The 17,684-nt window shown below is 46.7% G+C and overlaps 1 protein-coding gene across 4 annotated transcripts in view; it reads right to left on the bottom strand.

Annotated features, from left to right (window-relative positions):
- tprb (translocated promoter region b, nuclear basket protein) overlaps positions 1–10,853 on the bottom strand; it is a 70,085-nt gene extending 59,232 nt beyond the window's left edge. For all 4 annotated transcript variants that reach the window (XM_078407605.1, XM_078407607.1, XM_078407606.1 and 1 more), the window contains exon 1: positions 10,660–10,853. In XM_078407605.1, the coding sequence (XP_078263731.1) occupies positions 10,660–10,813 (154 nt within the window). In that variant the 5' untranslated portion in view covers positions 10,814–10,853. The remainder of the gene's footprint in view (positions 1–10,659) is intronic.
- Between the last annotated feature and the right edge of the window lie 6,831 nt (positions 10,854–17,684).

The raw sequence follows: 17,684 nt of genomic DNA, 5'->3' as shown, positions 1-17,684 counted from the left end.
ACTTTGGGATTACTGACATAATATACCTCCTGCATTCCCTCAGGATATTGCAAAGTACTTCACAGGTTAACAATAACTTCAGGCAAAAAGAGTAGTTTATGGCAGAAAATATGTGAACAAATTTGTGAATACTGACCCGCAATTGTGTTTATGATCAACATTTAGAAAATCTAGATGGTTGGTATTGGTGTACACATTCAAATTTGTCTTACGTTGGAAGAGGTCCTGCTGTTTGAAAATGAGCCATGGGATCAGTGATACAGCCACATATGCAACCACAAATGTTGCTGTAAAATGTTTGACCAAAACAATGCAGTACTATTATGATGCACAAGCCTCCATTATGTGCTCACATCCTGTGGACATTACCAAACTCAGGGGGTTGGCAAAGGTGAACCTGTTGCTAGCGAGCTTAACCTATGCTCATAAAAGGCTGAGAAAAACTTGTATAATGCAGATTTTTCCCCACGCCATTTTGCATGGATTCAAATAAGATCTTTTTGTCCAGTGCAAAGTACCAAAGCTTACATAAAAAAGCATGCTAAGGGGACATTTCCAGAAATAATCGCAATCACAGAACTCAAGATTAAAAATCTTTGGTACCCACAGGAACCCCACAAAGTTGTCACCACCACCTTCAAAAGACCACCTAGGATTGGATGAGTAATAAATGCAGTTCCTGTTAATCCTGTTAATCCTGTTAATCCTGTTAATGATACCCAAATCACCACGTTCCGAGAAAAGCAAAAAAGTTTCCATTTATCTTGTATACAAATATCAAAAGATGCAACAAATCTAAATCTTAATCAATGCAGATGATCTTGCTAACCCCCCCCCCCCCCCCCCCGAGAAGTTGTAAGATATTTTTGATGTTGTTGCCCAAGAGTAGAATTATTAATAAAATTATAAATGACAACTTTCCAAAATCTTCAAATTACCACATTGCAATTTCATAATCCTTTTGAGGTGGTTTGCTGAGCCATTTCCAATTTTGTTATTATTATCTGGATGAAAGCTGTCCAACAGTAAAGTATATGGATTTTTTTGCTAATGGGTCAGCAACGAGATGCAAATCACACAATGAGAACTAAAATCTCAAATTACTTCTTTAGGCAATTTCAGAATCTATATTTCTATGCATCATTTTATATCACAGCAACAAAAAGACGAGCTTATCAAAAGGAAAATATGGTGGAGCATGTTTAATATGTACCTGATTGTTTGTGGCCTAAAATGGTTTACAATGCCAAGAGTCCATTGTAGATCCATTCAAAGTTGAATAAGGACATTTTTTTTAGATTTAGAGATACAGCGCGGAAACAGGACCTTCGGCCCACCAGGTCCGCGCCGCCCAGCGATCCCCGCACATTAACACTATCCTACACACCTAGGGACAATTTTTACATTTGCCCAGTCAATTAACCTACATACCTGTACGTCTTTGGAGTGTGGGAGGAAACCGAAGATCTCGGCGAAAACCCACGCAGGTCACGGGGAGAACGTACAAACTCCATACAGACGGCGCCCGTAGTCAGGATCGAACCTAAGTCTCCGGCGCTGCATTCGCTGTAAGGCAGGAACTCTACCACTGTGCCACCTTTTGCATGTTGATGCAAAAGGTTGAGTCCTTTTCTCCTTGCTTTTATTTGAAAGGAAGTAATGAAGAATGATCCAAACTCCTTTTTTTAGATGTTAATCTTTTTGATTGGATGTTATGTGGATTGGGCACAGATCAATTAAACTTTCTTACTGAAGGCTGCAATATGTACCTTACCAAATCTATGTTGTAGTATTAATAGATTACCTCCCTGTATATGCAAACGAACAATACCCCTCTTAAGATGTCCGTTTCCCTTATAAATCATTTCACAAGCTTTCACAAACGGACATATTAAACATGCCTCATTCTCAGTATCCTCTGGATTTTTGTTTCATCTTACTTTTGGTTTGCACATTGTGATCTAACAAACTAGTACGATTAATTTATTACTACTGTCAACGTGCCTGATAAATCATGAAGATTTAAGAACAAATCAATATTAAGACAAAATTCATAAAGCGAACTAGAAAAGAAACTGATGTCCAAATGGTGATATTATCTTTTACAGATACAGAGAACCTACCTACCTATCTACTACTACTAAAACTCAGACCTTGTATATATCCATATATATCCGTATGTAAATATATGTATTTCTGTGATTTTGCCAAAACGGTAAACCATAGCGACACAATTTTTGCGCCACCTTAATCACCACTCTCGTGGCGACTGTTTATAACAAGTTTTATTTTAATTGGTCGTATATTTTTTAAGTTACACAGACATTTGAAAGTTTAAAACTCTCATTTCTAAACACTTTTTTTCAGTGCTGTGCGTCTGATGTCACCATAGGGCACGCACGGCCTCCCTCTTCACTCGCACAAACAAGATGGACGTCGTTAGCGGAGACGCCCGCCCGCAATCAGGGGCCCCCCTCTCCTCTCGCTTCTCTCCTCTCTCTTCCCCACAACCGCCGCTAGTAATCCCAGCTCGGCTAGGCCATAGCCGCCAACGCGCTGCCCGTCTCCAGCAGTCCAGCACTCCCTCCTTCTCCCTGCACGCTCGGTAAGTGGCTTTCGCCGCAACGGCTCCACAGAGAGGAGTGGGGGGACGAGTAGGTGGAGGGGAGAATGGGGGTAGGAGTGGGGTGAGGGTGGGGGGAGGAGAGAGTGGGGGAGGCAGGTGGGGGTTGGGGAGGAGGGGGGCTGGTGGGGAAAGGGGGGAGGGTAAGAGTGGGGGGGGGAGGGGGAGGGTGGGAGGAGAGAGTGGGGGTGGGAGGGAGTGTGACTGGGGAGGGGGACAGCGGGGGTGGGGGGGTTGGTGGTCGGGGTAAGAGAGAGTGGGGGAAAGGGGGGTGGTGGGGGAGAGTAAGAGTAGGGCTGGGGAGGAGAGAATGGGGGGTGGGGGAGGAGAGAATGGGGAAGTGGGGGGGAGGAGAGAATGGGGGGGTGGGGGAGGAGAGAATGGGGTAAAGGTGGGTGGTGAGGAAAGGGGGGGTGGGAGAGAGTAAGAGTGGGGCTGGGGAGGAGAGAATGGGGGGGTGGGGGGAGGACAGAATGGGGGGTGGGGGGAAGAGAGTGGGGGAAAGGGGGGTGGTGGGGAAAGGGGAGGTGGGGGAGAGTGAGAGTGGCGGTGGGGGAGGAAAGATTGCGGGGTGAGGAGTGGGGAAAAGGGGGGTCGTGGGGAAAGGGGAGGTGGGGCACAGTTAGAGTGGGGGTGGGGGAGGAGAGAGTGACCTCCTTAGTCACACCCTCTCCCCTTCCCTGCCCCCCCTCTACGAGGATTGGGCTCAACGGGGCCCACTTTGTCTAGTATACTACTAAACCTCTCGGTTTGTTTGTGTTTGTGTGTGTACCATGCCCTCTACACAGCCAAAACAGTACACAATAGCGCCACAATTTTAGGCTCACCCTACTCACCATTTCCCTGTGGTGTGAATAAACCCACCTTTGTTACTTTTTAAAAACAATTTACCTTATAAAAAACTTTAATAAATTCGCTCCCCCCCCCCTCGGAGGACCAGCGGGAGGACCGGTGTGCCCCACTCCTGACTAACCTTCCTCCCATGCTGCAGCGCGCCGCAGAAGCTGTGTCAGAGGGTCCAACAAGATGGCCGCCGTTCCCGCTGCTCGCAGCAGGAGAAATGGGGCCGAGATCAGCGCCTTCTCCCTGTCCACTCTCGCCCACCCACAGCCCCGGGAGACGCACCCCGCCCGGAAACGGGTCCATGCAGTCCCCACCGTTCCCCGCCGAAGATCGCAGCCGAGCTACAGGAGACGCTTCGGCTACGCAGGAGAAACTGGGCCTGTAGATCCATGTCTGGTTTTACTGTTGTGCATCCGGTCCATAATCCAGGCCGGGTTTTGTACTGCGTTATCCTGGTGTTAGATAGGAGACTATCCTGAGGGCTGGAGGTAACGGTAGCCAGCATCTGTACGGCCAATGATCTGCTAATAAAGGACTTATATACGCCGGAGTGCCTCTTAATGTACCCACTCACAAACATGGTGTTAGAAGTGGGATTAATTTAGCTTTTTGAGTCACCACCATTTGTTTCTTCAAGACTTTTGACTTCTCTAACCATGGCTGAATCTTTTCGGAATCCTGATCCACTTGTCTTCGACGGCAACATCGGTGAACGTTGGCACACCTTCAAAGAGGATTACGATTATTCATGGCTGCTGCACACCACGAAAAGGCTGGTGCAGTTACCACACCTGCCGAGACGATCATGACCCTTATGTGTGATTGCGATCGGACTATAGCTAAAGCGATCAGCACCAGGGTGTCCTCGATGGTGGCCGCCACCAAGAAGAACAAGCAGGAGATACGTATATGCATCAACCCGAGGGATTTAAACACTGCACTCAAGCGACCTCATCACCCGATGCGCACCATTGGAGGAGGTGGCCGCACACATGGGCAAGGCGCAGTGTTCTCCTCTCTCGACGCCAAGACCTCGTTCTGGCAAATTTCATCTCTGCTCACTACTTTCAGCACATCCTTCGGACGGTACAGATTCTTGCGGATGCCATTCGGGATTAACGCGGCCAGTGAAGTGTTTCAACGCTCTATGGAGCAGCTCTTTGACAGATACCCCTGTGCGATTGTTGTCGATGACATTATCGTGGCGGGTAAGGATGTGCAGGAGCACTATGTTAACTTAAGAAAGGTACTCAATCGTGCCAGGGAGGTACATTTAAAACTCAACCCCAACAAGTGCAGGTTCCGTGTCAACAAGGTGAACTATGTGGGACATGTTTTCACCAGTGAGGGTCTCAAGGCTGATCCTAAGATGAGCCGGGTCCGATGTATTCCTGGACCTCCTCAATCTCCGTAACGTTTCATGTGACCCGGTTTCTGGTTAACCAGCATCCCCTGTTCCTGGAGACTACATTTTCCCATTTTAAATTGTGATAAATCCCATCTCTCAGACTCCTTCCTACAAACCACAATAGGTAGATTGGGAATACATCTTTTAGTGAGGCCAACTACATATTACTTGAGGAATCTTTCCTGGACACGCTTAAATGCTAGTAAACATCCTGGTGAAGCTCTTGTGCATCCTCCCCAAAATCTCCAGATCCTTCCTGGAATGTGGCAACCAGAACTGGAACACAACAATCTGAATGTAGCCCAACCAATGTTTATACAGCCAACTTGTCTTCCCAACTTCTACTTAATGCCCAACTAATGATGGTAATGGTTTACCATATACCACCTTTACCACCATACCCATTTGCATTGCCTCTTTCAATGGACTTGCATTCCAAAGATCCCACTGTACATCAATGCTATCCTGCTAATTATTGTATTTATCCTCTTGCATTTGACCTCCCAAAATGAAACATCTAGTCCAGACTAAACTCCATTTGTCATTTCTCTGCCTAGATTTCCAATCATCTATATTCTGTTGCATTTTTTAACAATCTTCCTTGCTTTCCACAACTCCCACCAATTGTTGTGGCACCTGCAAATTTATTGATCAGACCACCTACATTTTAATCCAGATTATCACAAGAGGTCCCAGCACTGATCGCTGTGAAACGCTACTGGTCCCACCCTCCAGTCAGAGAAACACATCCCTGCCACAATTCTCTGTTCTTTCTGATCAAGCCATTTTTTATATCCCACTTACAAACTCAGTGGACCCCATCTGACATAATTTTCTGAATCAGCCAATCGTTAGAGACCTTGTCAAATGCTTTATTGGATGCCCATGTATTCATCAGCCATTGGCCTACTAGCCTCAATCAACTTCATCACCCCCTTAAAAGAAAAATTGACAGATAGGACCTCTCCCATGCACATGGTCATATTGATTTTCCCTGTCATGTCCATGCTTTCCCAAATACAAGCAAATCCTGTCCTTCAAGAGTCTTCAGCAATTTCCCATGCAATGATGCAAGGCTCATTGGCCTATAACTCCTACATGTCAGATGTGAATTTACTCCAAAACATCTGCTCCCAATCTACTCTCTCTGGTGTCTGCCCAATACTGTTGCAATGATGCTCAGTACAGATGCCCTGCAAAGATGTGTTCTCATCCCCTTGCTATAATTATTGTACACTTACAATTATATAGTCAAGTCCTGTCATCACAGCGGGCCAGATTTTAAAAAATGACAAGCTGGAGAACAGGAATGGGGTGGTGTCAAAACAACAAACTCTCCCTCAATATCTGCAAAATGAAGGAGCTAGTCAGTGACTTCAGGATGCAGGTGTCCCACGTGTCCCAGGCTGCAACAATGGTGCTGAAGTGGAGATGGCTGGGAACTTCATGGGAAAATATGCTGGTCCAACCACACCGATGTTATTGTCAAGAAAGCACCCAATGCCACCATTTCCTCAGAAGACTAAAGAAATTCAACATTTCTGCAGTGATATTACTAATTTCCTTTGACACTCCAGAGAAAACATCCCAAATTGAGAGCTTGAATGCATGCAACTCCAGATTCAAATATAGCTTCTTCCAAGCTTTTGAACAGATTCATCATAAACCACGATGTGTTCCTGATCTCCCAATAAACCTAATTGGGCTGTGGCACTTTTTATCAGCACTTTCTCTGTAGCTGTATCATTATATTCCGCAGTGTTTCCTCTCCCTTTTCCCACTACCTGCTGTACTCGTGTGGTTTGATTGTACTTATATGTAGTGTCATTCACCTGGATAATACACATGACAATAATAAATCAATACCAATCCACAATACTCTGAAAACTTTCAGAATTATGATCATTCACTCTAGACACACGACTATCTAGCCGTGCAAACGCCATCTTCAAGTTTGCCGACAACACCACCGTTGTTGGACATATTACAGATGATGATGAGTCAGAGTATAAAAGGGGAGGCCAATCGACTGACCAAATGGGGGCCAGCACAACAACCTGGCTCTCAATATCTGTGAGCCTAAGGAATTGATTGTGGACTTTCAAAGAGGAAGAATGAGAACCAACAATAATGGAGAGAATCAAAGTTTCAGATTCCTGGACGTGCATATCTCTGAACAACTTTCCTGGACCCAGAATAATTAAAAAGCAAACCCATCAACACCTCTACTTCACGAGAAGGTTTCTGAGAGTTGGTATGTCAGAGAATACTCCCTTGAAGTTCGACAGGTGCACGGTACAGAGTGTATTGATTGGTTGCATCACAGCCTGGCTCAACAACTTGAAAGCTCAGAGGCGAAGACGACTGCAAACAGTGATTAACACTGCCAAGTCAATCAGGGATACTTGACCTCCCCACCATCAAAGGGATTTACAGGAATTGCTGCCTCGAAAAGGCAGCCAGCATCATCAAAGACCCACACCACCCAGGACACACAATTCACTCCTATCATCAGGAAGATGATATCGGAACCTGAAAACTAATGTATAGGTTGAGGAACAGCTTCTTCCCTAGAGCCATCAGGCTATTAAACACTATAACCTCCAAATAAGCTCTGAACTACATAAACTTGGGAACACTGGTTTTCTCTTTTTACACTATTATTTTATGTTTATTTTTATATCTACCCATCTCATAGACATACACACACTACAACACTCTCCTTCTGTTCCCAACACGATCAGCTATTCAGACTCATTTTCCTGTATAATGTCTAATATGGCACCTTCACTCATGGGACTAACTTCAGCTTGATTCAAGAAACCCTCCTGTATGCATCAAACAAATTCTGTCACATCTAGTCCACTGGCACAAATGAAGTCCCAATCAATATTGGGAAATTAAAATCACCCACAACTCAGTGTTCCAGTCTTCCAAGGTGTCTCTCTGAGTAAAGCTGTGACATTATCCTGACCCATAATACAACACCTCACCTCTTTTCCATCACATCTGAAACATCTAAACCTTGGAACATTGAGCAACTAGTCTTTCCTGTCTCTCAACCAATTATCTGCAATGGCTTCAACACCACAGTTCCACATACTAACCCAGGTCAAAGCTCATTTTGGTTGGCTAGTGTGCTTTACAGGAAATCTGAGAATTTGGGGCAGGAATCGAGAGCCAAGTTAAACTAAATCATCAAAGGATAGTCAGTCTCAAAACCCTATGGTATCTAATGCACATCAATAAGTATAACCCATAGAAAAGGCAAAATCCTAAAATTATGTTGCATGCTGACTACACATTATAGACAATAGAAAATAGGTGCAGGAGTAGGCCATTCGGCCCTTCGAGCCAGCACCGCCATTCAATGTGATCATGGCTGATCATTCTCAATCAGTACCCCCTTCCCGCCTTCTCCACATACCCCCTGACTCCACTATCCTTAAGAGCTCTATCTAGCTCTCTCTTGAATGCATTCAGAGAATTGGCCTCCACTGCCCTCTGAGGCAGAGAATTCCACAGATTTACAACTCTCTGACTGAAAACGTTTTTTCCTCATCTCCGTTCTAAATGGCCTACCCCTTATTCTTAAACTGTGGCCCCTGGTTATGGACTCCCCCAACATTGGGAACATGTTTCCTGCCTCTAACGTGTCCAACCCTTTAATAATCTTATACGTTTCGATAAGATCCCCTCTCATCCTTCTAAATTCCAGTGTATAGAAGCCTAGTCGCTCCAGTCTTTCAACATATGACAGTCCCGCCATTCCGGGGATTAACCTCGTGAACCTACGCTGCAAGCCCTCAATAGCAAGAATATCCTTCCTCAAATTTGGAGACCAAAACTGCACACAGGTGCAGTCTCACTAGGGCCCTGTACAACTGCAGAAGGACCTCTTTGCTCCTATACTCAACTTCTCTTGTTATGAAGGCCAACATTCCATTGGCTTTCTTCACTGGCTGCTGTACCTGCATGCTTCCTTTCAATGACTGATGCACTGATGCCACTTCAAACAGTTTAGGAAATTTAGTCTCTCTGAGGATCCTTCAGTGCTTCTACTCTGGGGCTGTGGAAAGCATCTTGTCCGGGAACATCACAATCTGGTTTGGGAACAGCACTGCCCAGGACAAGAAGGCTCTGCGGAGAGTAGTACGTTCGGCTGAACGCACTATGGGAACTACACTCGCCCCCCTGCAGGACCTATACAATAGGAGGTGCAGATCCAGAGCCAGCAACATTATGGGGGACCCCTACCACCCCAGCAACGGACTGTTCCAGCTGCTAAGGTCAGGAAAACGCCTCCGCTGTCACGCTGTGAAAACAGAGAGGATGAGACGGAGTTTCTTCCCACAGGCCATCAGGACTGTTAACTCTCATATCACCAGGGACTAATTTAATTTACTGTATTCATTTATTTTTTGGGTAAAAATTTATTTTTTCTATTCTGTTTTGTAGTTTAGCACAATCCGCAGGCGTTGCCACTTTCATTTCACTGCACATCGTGTATATGCATGTGACAAATAAACTTGACTTGACTAGGACACCCAGGTCTCGTTGTATGTTCCCTTTTCCTAACTTGACACCATTCACATAATCTGCCTTCCTATTCTTACCACCAAAGTGGATAACCTCACATTTATCCACATTAAACTGCATCTGCCATGCATCCGCCCACTCACACAACCTGTCCAAGTCACCCTGCAACCTCATAGCATCTTCCTCACAGTTCACACTGCCACCCAGCTAGTTACATCCTCAAAAAATTCCAGAAGATTAGTCAAGGATGATTTCCCCTTCGTAAATCCATGCTGACTCGGAACGATCCTATTACTGCTATCCAAATGCTCCGCAATTTCGTCTTTTACAAATGGCTTCAGCATCTTCCCCACCACCGATGTCAAACTAACTGGTCTATAATTTCCTGTTTTCTCTCTCCCTCCTTCCTTAAAAAGTGGGATAACATTAACTACTCTCAAATCCACAGGAACTGATCCTGAATAAACAGAACTGTCCCAGCAGACCCATTGTCTCTGCCTGCTCATGTCCCACTGAACTTATTTCCACCTACCTCGACTCCATCCTATCCCACCTGGTTAAATCCCTCCCCACCCACGTCCAAGACACCTCACACGCTCTCCATCTCCTCGATAACTTCCGGTTCCCAGGCCCCCACTCCCTCACCTGGACATAAAGGAAGGATGTGGCATGGCATAGGAAAGACAAACCATGAAATACAAAAAAAAAAGTTGCATCCAATATAATAGGATATCCAAATGTAAAGAACGGAAGGAAATCAATAGGTCAAACAGCATCTGGAGAGGGAATAGACAAACAACATTTCGTGACAGTCAATCCCTTCCAATCCAAAGCCTTGCCTGTCCATTCCCTCTACAGATGTTGCCTGGCCTACTGAGTTCCTCCAGAACTTGTTTTGCTCAAGATTCCTGCATCTACAGTTCCGTATGTCTCCAAACCAACAATCTATCAAACTAAAATTGTAAATTTTTTAGATACAAACTAGCTCGAGCAATTTAAAACATATTTTCGTTAAATGCTCTAAATAAAAACATACGATAGAAATACTGAAACCAAGCAGCATCTATGGAGATAAAGGTGACGTTTCTAATCGTTGATTTGTCGGGTTTTTTTGTTATCCTAGAGCTGATTAGAAATAAGAGGGGGTCGTTTCTCGACAACGGAAGCGACTGAACATTGCATCTGACTCCAGGGCCAGGCTGTGGCAAATCGAGCGAGGACAACCGCGCTTTCATCTTTCACCTACCGCTGTCCACTTTCAAACGCTCGTACTTGGCCTTCACCGTATCAACGTCCATATCTTTGTCGGAGATGAGCTTCTCGAGCTTGGACACGACATTTTTGGGTATTTTGGCAAATTCAGCGCGATCAAGCAACTGCTGCAACACGGCCGCCGCCATGTTACCATCTGTGCCCGCCGCAACGTGCAGTCCGCACACGTCACAGGCGGCGCTTGTGAAGCAGGCAGCGTAGTCAGCGCGCGCCGCCCCCCCAGAGCCCATAAATAGCGGCGTCAACGGCCAAGGCCGCGCCGGCAACACGCCCCCCCCCCGTCTCCCCGGCAACACGCCCCCCCCGTCTCCCCGGCAACACGCCCCCCCTCTCCCCCCCCCGTCTCCCCGGCAACACGCCCCCCCCCCCCCCCCCCGTCTCCCCGGCAACACACCCCTCCCCGCCGTCTCCCCGGCAACGCGGGCTCCCCTCTCCGTCTCCCCGGCAACACGGACACACACACACACACACACACCCCCGTTAATCCACCGATATTGGACTACAACTCCCGGCAGCCACCGCGCTCTCACTTCCTCCCGGCATTGTTATTTCCGCGTTGAGGAAGGCGGAAGAACGCAATTTGTGGGCTGCTTCAGTGTTGCTCAACATGGTCTCTTTGGCTGAAATCTCAAATCTTGTGCTTAATGCCCCATCGGATGAAGGCAAGAATGCCATAATACCTCATTCACCATCTTTCCCCACTATGTCCCCACTTTAACACCCCCAGTTACATGTATATAATTCTGTTCTATAACAGTCCTCAGGACCCTATCATTCACTATATATGCCTTGCCCTGGTTTCACCTCAAATCCCAATCACTTTTTACATGTTTTAGTTCAATTCCACCGACAATCCTTTGCCTACTTTCCAGTTGATTCTTTTTTAAACCTGAGACAACAACCTTCATCGGTCACTGTCCACCGCATCACCAATGTTGGTGTCGTCAAATGATAGCATTCCAGCCCTGCCACAGCTGCTGAACATTCGCCTGGTCCTCCAGTTTAGAGTGAAAGTCCCTTTTAGCCTTTTTTGAAGTCTTAACAAGGCCATATCTACCTTGAAGCTAGACACAACATGCAGGAGTAACTCTGGACCAGGCAGCATCTCTGGAGAGAAGGAAAGGGTGACGTTTCGGGTCGAGACCCTTCTTCAGACTGATGACTCTACGTCGCCTTTCAGAATGCCCTCCAGAAAGTTTCTAACCACTTACATAAGGCTCACTGGCCCATGGTTCCCTGGCATGTCCTTGGAGCCCTTTTTAAATAAATGAACAACATTAGCCACCTTCCAGTCTTTTGGCGCCTCACTCATTACACAAACCTCTGGCAGGGCTCACTGAAATTTCTTCTCCTGCTTCCTACAACATTCTTGGATACACTTGGTGAATTTATCCACTTTTATGCAACTCAAGGTTGCCAACATCGCCTCTTTGGTAATGTTATGTTTAAGGACCTCACTATTTTCTGTAATTTCCCAAGCCTCCAAGTTTTTTCCCCTTAATGTTTAACTGATTATATGAAGCCCTACCCATCTTCAATTTAGCCATCACAAACCTTAGGTCATCCAAAACTCTTCTGTTCATGAATTTGCTTGCTCTCTGCTGTTCATTCAGCTTGCATTAGGTGACTGCCCTACATTAACTCTAGGTTGAATGATACTTCCATTTTGAAAGTCTCACTCTTGTTTGCAAATTGGTGTGGATAATTCAGTATGAAACAGTTTATTCTTTTGAAATAGTGTTTCTTCCTCTCTCCTTTTCCATTTCAAATTCTCAGCATATTTATCTGGTTGCCAGATTGCTGGCTAACGAGATTGATGTGCTAGCTGCACTAGTGAAGACCCAGAGAGAGCAATGTGCTGTGTTTCACGGAGACATGGCTCCATGAGGACATCCCTGAGTTCAACACGAGTATGGATGGCTTTCAGACTGTTCGGGTGCACAGGGACTGCAGTGAGAGTGGCAAGCGTAAAGGTAGGGGACTTGCTATTTTCGTTAACAATAAATGGTGCAACCCTGGTCACATCACGGTTAAGGAGCGTGTGTGTAGCCCGGACATTGAACTGGCTGTGGGTCTCCGTCCATACTATATGCCCAGGGAATTCTAACACACCATTGTGATGGCTGTTTACATTCATCCGGCCGCCAACATCCACACAGTCACCGCGTGACTACAGACACAACAACCGAGTGCTTTCAGCGCTATCGCGGGGGACTTCAACCACGTGACTTTGGATACTACCCTACACACTTTCACTCAGTTTGTTGACTGTCCCACCAGGGATATGAAAACATTGGACCTGCAGTATGCCAATGTTAAAGAGGCATACATCTCCATCGCCCTTACGCCACTGGGAAGTTCCGACCACATCCTGGTTCACCTACAACCTAGGTATAAGCCAATGGTCCAGAGGCTGCCTGCGACTACAAGGTCAGCGAGGAGGTGGTCACAGGAGGCCTATGATGCTCTACAGGGCTGTTTTGAGGACACAGACCGTAAATCCATCAATATCCTCTCCATGGGGACTACGGAGTGCATCCCAGTCTGTGTTACGAGCTCCATAAAGTTCTGTGTGAATAATGTTATCCCTGAAGAGACTGTGTTTCCCCAACAACAAGCCCTGGGTCACCTGTGACATAAAGGCCCTTCTCAACCATACGAAGAGGGTCTTCAGGAATGGTGACAGGGAGGAGGTGAAACGGGTGTAGAAAGACCTGAAGGCCCTCAGAGACTGAGACAGGGCAAGGACGACCACAGGAGGAAGCTGGAGCTGAAACTTCAGCAGAACGTGGGGGGTGTGTGGAGCGGGATGAAGAGCATTTCAGGCTACACAAAGACCTGTTGCCTGGGGAGGGAAAGCAATCAGGACTGGGCCAATGAGCTAAACCTGTTTTTTAAAATAGATTTGATGGTGGGGCCTCTGCCCACCCTCCCCCTGCTCCCCAACAGAATCTCCCCTCAATCCCCCTGGTCCACTTCCTCTGCCCTTTCTTTGCCGAGCCTGACCATCAAGGCTGAGCAGGTGAGGAAGGAGCTGAGCAGACTCCGTCCAGGCAAAACCACGGGTCCCGATGATGTCAGCCCGAGGATACTCGAGGCATATGCCAGCCAGTTGTGCGGAGTACTCCAGTACATCAACCTGAGCCTGAGCCTGGAGAGGGGTTCTGTGATGTGGACGACATCCTGCCTGGTTCCTGGACCAAAGAGGACACGTCCCAGCTACTCCAATGACTACAAACTGGTGGTGCTGACTTCACACATCATGAAATCCCTGGAGAGACTGGTGCTCACTCACCTGCGACCCCTGGTTAAACCCGACCTGGACCCCCTGCAGTCCGCTTACCAAACAAAGATGGGGGTTGAGGACGCCATCATCCACCTGCTCCATCTTTCCTATGCTCACCTGGATAAGCCGGGAAGCATTGTGAGAGATGTTTTTTGACTTCTCCAGTGCTTTTAACACCATCCAGCCTGCACTGCTGGGGAGCAAACCGACGAAGATGCGGGTGGACACTCTATTGGTATCCTGGATCACCAACTGCCTGACTGGAGGACCACAATATGTCAGGCTACAGAACTGTGACTCGGACATGGTAGTGAGCAACACAGGAGCCCCACAGGGGACAATCCTCTCTCCCTGTTCACCATCTACACCTCGGACATCAGAAATAACTCAGACTCCTGCCACCTGCAGAGGTTTTCAAATGACTCTGCAATTATGGGCTGCATCAGTGAGGAGTGGGAAGCTGAATACAGAGGTGTAGTCAGCAACTTTGTTGAGTGGTGGGCTAAATTACCTGCAGCTCAACACCGACGAGACTAAGAAGTTGGTGGTGGCCTTTAGGAGGAGAGGAATACCCCTGTCCCCTGTCTCCATCAATGGTGTGGATGTGCAGTTTACCAGGGAGTACAAATATCTTGTGAGTGTACCTGGGACAGTAAACTGGACTGGTCCAGGAATGCTGAGGCCCTGTATAAGGGACAGAGCGGCCTGTACTTTTTGAGAAGGCTCCGCTCCTTCAACATCTGCAGTGAGATGCTGCAGATGTTCTACCAATCGGTGGTAGCCAGTGCCATCTACTTCGCTGCCGTGTGCTGGGGCAGCAGGGCGAAGGCTGCGGACGCCAATATGATCAACAATCTCGTCAGGAAGGCTGGCTCCGTCCTGGCGGCGGAGTTGGATTCCTGGGAGGTGGTCTTGGAGGGGAGGATGCTCCAAACTGCAGAGCATCCTGGACAATACAGCTCACCCCCTCCATGACACACTGGTCAATCTGAGGAGCACCTTCAGCAACAGACTGGTTCCACCAAGATGCAGCACAGAACACCACAGGAGATTCTTCTTCCCTGTGGCTATTAAACTGTACAACTCCTCCCCCTTCTGTCGTGGGATCGTGAGACTGAGACTGACCCCCCACCACCTCAATCTTTGCACATCCCCAAAGCCTTACCGCTCGTCACTTAATTGTCATGTATTTTGTGTTTTATGACTGTTGGCAAATTAATTTCCCTCCTGGGATAAATAAAGTTCTATCATCCCGTATCGTATCTGAGTGAATTTGATAACGACCTGCATATTCCCAAGGATGTTGAACAAAATGTGCAGTTTGTGGAGCTGACTGTATCATCCTTTGATAAGCTATTGTATTACAATTAAAACACAAAGTACTTGTGCTCTAACTCCAGGATAGGTGTTCAACTAAGAAAACCAAGCTCAAAGCCAAAGTATTATCTAACTAACTAAAGATATCAACTTACAATAAATGACTCCATATGCAAAAATCAGCTGCCTACATATTAATGAGCTGTTTAAAAAAGATCCTGTAGATGCAGGTATATCATTGTGGTTATCAAGTGGGCACCTCCCCTCATTGGTGTTTCGTTGAGTTAGGCCTGCGACATCACCGGAAGGCTCAACAGTTGGTTCTGGCATTCCTTTCTGCCCCCAACTGTAACCACCGGGTGGCGTCAGCAATGGCTGCCTCACCCAACAGTCTGTCTGTCCTTTCCTTCTTTGTGTTTTAATTGTATGAGTTAAATGTATATTTTTCGTGTTCTTTAGCTTGTTTTATGTAGGGGGGGGTGGAGTTGGGGGAAACTTTTTCTAATTTCTTACCTCGACGGAGATGCGATTTTTTTCCATATCGTATCTCCATCCGCACTGCAGCCTAACATCGAGGAGTTGGGGGCCTTTGCTGGAGACCGATTTTGAGAGCTCCACCGCGGTTGCCTGCGGACTTACCATCGCGGAGCCCGCGATCCCTTTGCCAGGGATCGGCCTCTGGGCTCCAACCGTGGGTGCTTGCGAACTTAACATCATGGAGCCCGCGATCTCTGGTCAGAGACCGCCCTCAGGAACTCCACTGACCGCCCTGATGCGGGAATTTTGATTGCCCCAACGCAGGAGCTTCGACCGCCAGCTGCGGTAGTTTCGATCGCCCCAACGGATGCCCCAACCGCGGGAGAATAAAGAGGAAGAAGTTAGACTTTATTGCTTTCCATCACAGTGAGGAATGTGGGGAATCCGCTCTGGTGGATGTTTATGTTAACTTTTATATAGTTGTGTGTCTTGATGCTTTTTTTTTCTTTTTCGTATGGCTGTATGGTAATTTGCATATCACTGTACCTGAATTGGTACATGTGACAATAAAAGACCTTTGAAACCTCTGACACTATTTCTTCTTCACCAAATCCACCTACTGCCTTGCTCTGCTGCCTCTGACATCTGCTTTACAGCCTGACGCAAACTCTGTCTGCAAATTCCTAGCTCTCCAAAGAGCGACGTGGTCGATCTCACTATGAAACCTCTACAACCCACCTCTACCGTTGCTCTCCATCCTCGCTGCTCAACTTCTGCTGTCAACTCTACACATCTAAACCTTTTCCTTTCATAAGCCTCATCCACTAAGTTCTCCCAAGGCACCGTCAGTTCTATAGCATACACTACCCACTGACTAACTGACCATAACACTATATCAGGCCTCAAACTAGTACTAATTATTTTGTGCAGAACAACAAACTTTACTCTTAAATCTACCTGCATTTCCCAATCAATGGCTCCCCATAACTGGCCTGACACAGACGTATCTGCAAACTTCCTTCCTCTACACTCTCAGTCCTGATGCCTACTGAATTCACTTGTGGTCTCCTCTCAATTGCTGCAGCTGTGCACTTCAATACCTGATTATGCCGCCAAGTATACCAACCCTGAGAAAGACTAGTCCTACATCCTGACAAAATATGCCTCAACGTTGCCACCTCTGAACACAAGGAACACGCCGACTCCCCACCTACCCATTGTTTGAGGTTCTGCGGTGATGGCAGCACATCATAAATAGCCCTTATAAGGAAACTTAAGTGCCCGGCCTCCATACACCCCAGGTCCCTCCAGCTAAACCTCCTCTTTTGTACACTTTCACAGTTCATCCACTGTCCCTGCCCTTACACATCTCACTGCTTCCTTCTGACGATGTACCTGCTCTACAACCAATGCCCTCCTCTCTGTTGGACCTGCCTGACTTCACATTGATTTCCCTGTGCTGAACCCTAAGCCTCCTTTCCCTTGCTGCACCCTACCAACAATGTCTGCATGCCTGAGCTGCATGTGCTTCTTCTACTGCCTGCCTTGAGTTCCACTTATTTCAAATCTTATTTTCTATGTGACCATCAGTTTTCAATTTACACACCATACTTCTTCCAGTACCTTAGGGCTCTTAGGTTATATATCAGCCTCTTACATTGCACCTTGTAAAATGCCTTTTGGAAATCTAAATATATGACTTCTACCACTTCTAGAGTTCCCCTCTATTAACTCGTCTGTCACTTCTACAAAGAATTCAAGCGCATTTGTCAAACATGATTCACCTTTCATAAAACCACATTGATTAGGTTTGATCATATTCGGCTTTCCTAAATGATTAGATTATTTTTTGATTATTGACTCAAACATCTTGCCAACAATTGCTATTAAACTAACTGGTCTATAGTTTGCTTCCTTCC

The sequence above is a fragment of the Rhinoraja longicauda genome, chromosome 11 (genome assembly GCF_053455715.1).
Source record: "Rhinoraja longicauda isolate Sanriku21f chromosome 11, sRhiLon1.1, whole genome shotgun sequence".
Lineage (NCBI taxonomy): Eukaryota > Metazoa > Chordata > Chondrichthyes > Rajiformes > Arhynchobatidae > Rhinoraja > Rhinoraja longicauda.
The sequence above is the reverse complement of the archived record's forward strand: the minus strand, read 5'-3'. Positions and strand labels throughout refer to the sequence as shown.